The following is a 3716-nucleotide window of genomic DNA, read 5'->3' as shown; positions in this document are numbered from 1 at the left end:
AAATTCATATTGTCCAGATCAACTTCTTTCAACTTCATTCACACTGGCTAAACCATCAAAATGCAGTCTACTGCATGTATAGTCAATGTATGGCCAAACCCAAAAAATTTTTTTTGTATGTTTTCTTTCACCCTCTTGTGTTTACATGTAGTGTAAAACACTTCTGTACTAAGTCTAGTGCCAGAGGTCATCATTATGATGACTTGTACGAGGTTAGGTCATTCTGCGTGACTTAACCCAGTAATTTCCCTCAGTTACGTGGGATGGCAGTCTAATGACATAGGAATAACACAAACATCAGTGGATGCTCGAGCACGTGCGCGCTTCATCACGGTCTGAAATATTAGCGCGCGCGCCCTTTCCAAACAAACTCAAATTCAGAACCATCGAAACACAGACGACGGAACGTTCACTCGCTGCCTGTAAAAAAAACACATTCCCGCCCAGAATGCGAGTTGAGGAAAGGAGCGTAATTTGGAGTTTAGGATCAGAACTCGCAGGTGAATTATTTTCATTAATAATCTGACGGCACTTACAGTCAAGTCCAAAAACTTGTATATAGTTAAAAAGCAAACCGTTTCAAATTGGGAAAAGTGCTTCAAGGATAAACAATTCCACACGTCTGGTCGTTGAGTAGCCTGTTGGAAGGTTTTCATCTCCTAAAACTGTTAAAGGTTTATTTCTTAACCAGTAACCCACGATGTAGGTGCATCTCTCGAGATAAATAACTGGTAAGTCTGTTTCATCAACTATAATCGTATAAAGAAAAGCTGTTTTAGTAGGCTATAATTCTAATTCACACATACAGAACTTTATTGATTTTTTATTTCGTTACCTGTACAAAATGTTACCATGGCAATAATTTTCCGACAAGTCACTGTAAAACCTTTATTTACTTTCTTTTTTTATACGACATTAGGGACTAATGCCAAGTCACCGAACGACTTAAAACTATGGCATAACTGTTCGCATGTATGTTTTTGTATTTTCGTAAAGTAGTCTGCTTTAATTCAGGCTATATCGTTGCAGTCAGAGTCCGTTGATTAATATAGCCTACTTATGATAACCTCAAAGAAAAAACACCCGATCACACCAAATGTTATACAATAGCCTAAAGCTAGTCTCATTATAATTCAAGTGGAAGTCATAACACTTTATGGTACTGTGCCTGATTTTTCTTGTGTCTGCATGCCATATGTTAACTTCGGTGGTGGTAAAGTTTAAATAAGTTAATATAATAAATAAGAACACAGATAATTAGGCTATTGCAAAATAGTCACTGATAATATAATGTAATATAGATAGATAGATAGATAGATATAGATAATTTTGTATTCTTTTTTTTTTTAAATATGACCTAATTCATTGCAGTATTGGCACAAAAACATTAGTGAACATTTCTACACCTTCACAAGCTAAAACCACATCCATGTCTCCTTCAGATTCAAAACTGTTTGTGTGATACAATCCAGCATACCTTTGCTATAAAAACATCTTAACTTAGCGTAAAACTAGCTTGCCAGTCTCCCAAACTGGTCTGCTGGCAGGTTTCATGTTGCTTAGACCATCTTAAACTACCTTAGACAAGATTAAACTAGCTAAAACAAAATCTTACTATCCTAAATGGTTTAAAAACATTTTGCGCAGGCATATTAAACCACATTTCCACTTCTTACTAACTGCTGTCAAGTCAGATAATATTTTCTTTGGTCTGTTTTTGTTTCTATTTGTTATCAGGAATCATAATGTGTGAAGAGGTGGAGTCCTTTCCCAACTTTCTCACTGGAAGGTGCTCATAGACGCCATCTGGCTGTTCAAAAGTGGTCACGGAGACCGTGTGGAAAATGGATGACGAGCTTGAACCTGGCATGAATGCTATTATAGTTAGACATTACAACCACTCGGGCAAGTGGGGAAGGCCAAAAAGCACAGTTACATACAAGACATCCTTCCTTATTTGCATCTGTGCTCTGATCGTGTTGGAGAACATCACTGTACTACTGGCACTATGGCGCAACAAGCGTTTCCACAGCCGCATGTACTTTCTCATCGGCAATCTGGCACTTTCGGACTTGTTAGCTGGAGTGGCGTACGTGGTTAACATATTCACCTCTGGCCGCAATACTTTTTTCCTCAGTCCTGGCCAGTGGCTGCTGCGAGAGGGGAGCATGTTTGTGGCACTTAGCGCTTCGACCTTCAGCTTGCTCGCTATTGGGATTGAGCGCCACATGACGATGGTTCGTCTACGGCCGTGTGAGACTGCAGGAAGAGGGAGGTTGCTAGCTCTCCTGGGAGCATGCTGGGCTGTTTCGGTCCTGCTGAGCGCCTTGCCTAGTCTCGGCTGGAACTGTTTGGGCCGAGTCCACACTTGCTCCACTGTCCTACCACTGTACGACAAAAGCTACATAGCCTTCTGCATCAGCGTCTTCACAGCCCTTCTAGCGGCAATCATGGTGCTATACGTGCGCATCTACCTGCTAGTGACGTCCAGCGGGCGTCGAGTGAGTTCCCGGCCATCGGATCGCTCGCTCGCACTTCTGCGCACGGTAGTGATAGTACTGGGAGTTTTTGTGGCCTGTTGGGCTCCCCTTTTTCTGCTATTGCTGCTGGATGTGGGATGCAGTCCAGAGCGGTGCCCGGTTCTCCATAAGGTGGACTGGTTCATCGCTCTGGCCGTGCTCAACTCCGCCCTCAACCCGCTCATCTACACGCTTTCCAGCCGTGAGATGCGGGCCGCCTTCTTCCGCGTGTTATGCTGCTGTTGCTGTCCAACGCAGCTGGACTCTATACCCACGGTGGCAGGGGCGGCACTCCCGGGAACCATCATTCCCACAGCAGAGAACAGCAAATCAAGCATGGCTGGGGCGGCAAGTGGTGCAGCTAAGTCCTCCCTGATGCGAGGTAAAGTTCCCACCCCGTCAAACTCCCACCATCAGCATGGAAACACGTCGCCACCGGCTGTCACGCACCCCTCGGGGCCAGGTGGCCTACTGTCTGCGGTGCTGGTTAAAGCTGGGGCGCTTCCTTCTTTGGGGAAGTTTTGAAAAAGATACTAGGGGAGTCAGCACAAATGAGCGGGATTTTGTTATTTCCCAAGATGTTTGGCGACGGTTCCTTGCAATTATAGACTGTTCTTCAGCTCTCTGAGGATTACAAAACATGGATTTGCTTTCATACAAAGGCATCCATTGACGATGAGATTTCAAAGAGCAACAAACTCAGTCAAAGTGAGATTGAACAAACGCTGACCAAAGGATACACAAACTGAATCTACTTCTACATGTATTAATATTGATGAAACTGAGCATGTGCTGTGAGCACATAACATAGAGCCACTACAGAATGTAATCACTCGAAAAGCTTAGGTATGCAATCTTTTTTTTTATCAAAATAATCCAATTTGCATGAAGGAAAACACCTTAACAGTATTATACGCATTATTATAGCACTCTGTGTGTATGACTGACCTTTAACATTTTCCCACAGTTTATTACTAGACAAAAAACATTTTGAATAGTTTGCTACCTATTACACAAGCTAGCTGTAATTCACTTTAACAAGTTGAGTGTTTTAAAAAAGACTGTGGATGTTTATGGTTAATATTCTGTGGATCGGTTTACATGGCAGAATGTAAGATGAGGTTGTTGCATTGTGAATGTGTTGAAATTTTGATTGTTCTTCTCAATAGTACTTACTAACTGACATAAAACTGCCAT

General features: G+C 42.4%; 1 protein-coding gene across 1 annotated transcript; it reads left to right on the top strand.

The window, feature by feature from the left end:
* Positions 1 to 422: 422 nt before the first annotated feature.
* On the top strand, positions 423 to 3475 carry LOC107729679 (sphingosine 1-phosphate receptor 3-like). The gene is made up of 2 exons (XM_016540328.1): positions 423 to 731; positions 1738 to 3475. The coding sequence occupies exon 2, from the start codon at positions 1845 to 1847 to the stop codon at positions 3042 to 3044; it is 1200 nt and encodes a 399-aa protein (XP_016395814.1). The 5' UTR covers positions 423 to 731; positions 1738 to 1844; the 3' UTR covers positions 3045 to 3475.
* Positions 3476 to 3716: the final 241 nt, after the last annotated feature.

Source organism: Sinocyclocheilus rhinocerous, unplaced genomic scaffold (assembly GCF_001515625.1).
Source record: "Sinocyclocheilus rhinocerous isolate Xijiao unplaced genomic scaffold, SAMN03320098_v1.1 scaffold1149, whole genome shotgun sequence".
Lineage (NCBI taxonomy): Eukaryota > Metazoa > Chordata > Actinopteri > Cypriniformes > Cyprinidae > Sinocyclocheilus > Sinocyclocheilus rhinocerous.
This window is presented reverse-complemented; position numbering and strand designations above follow the sequence as displayed.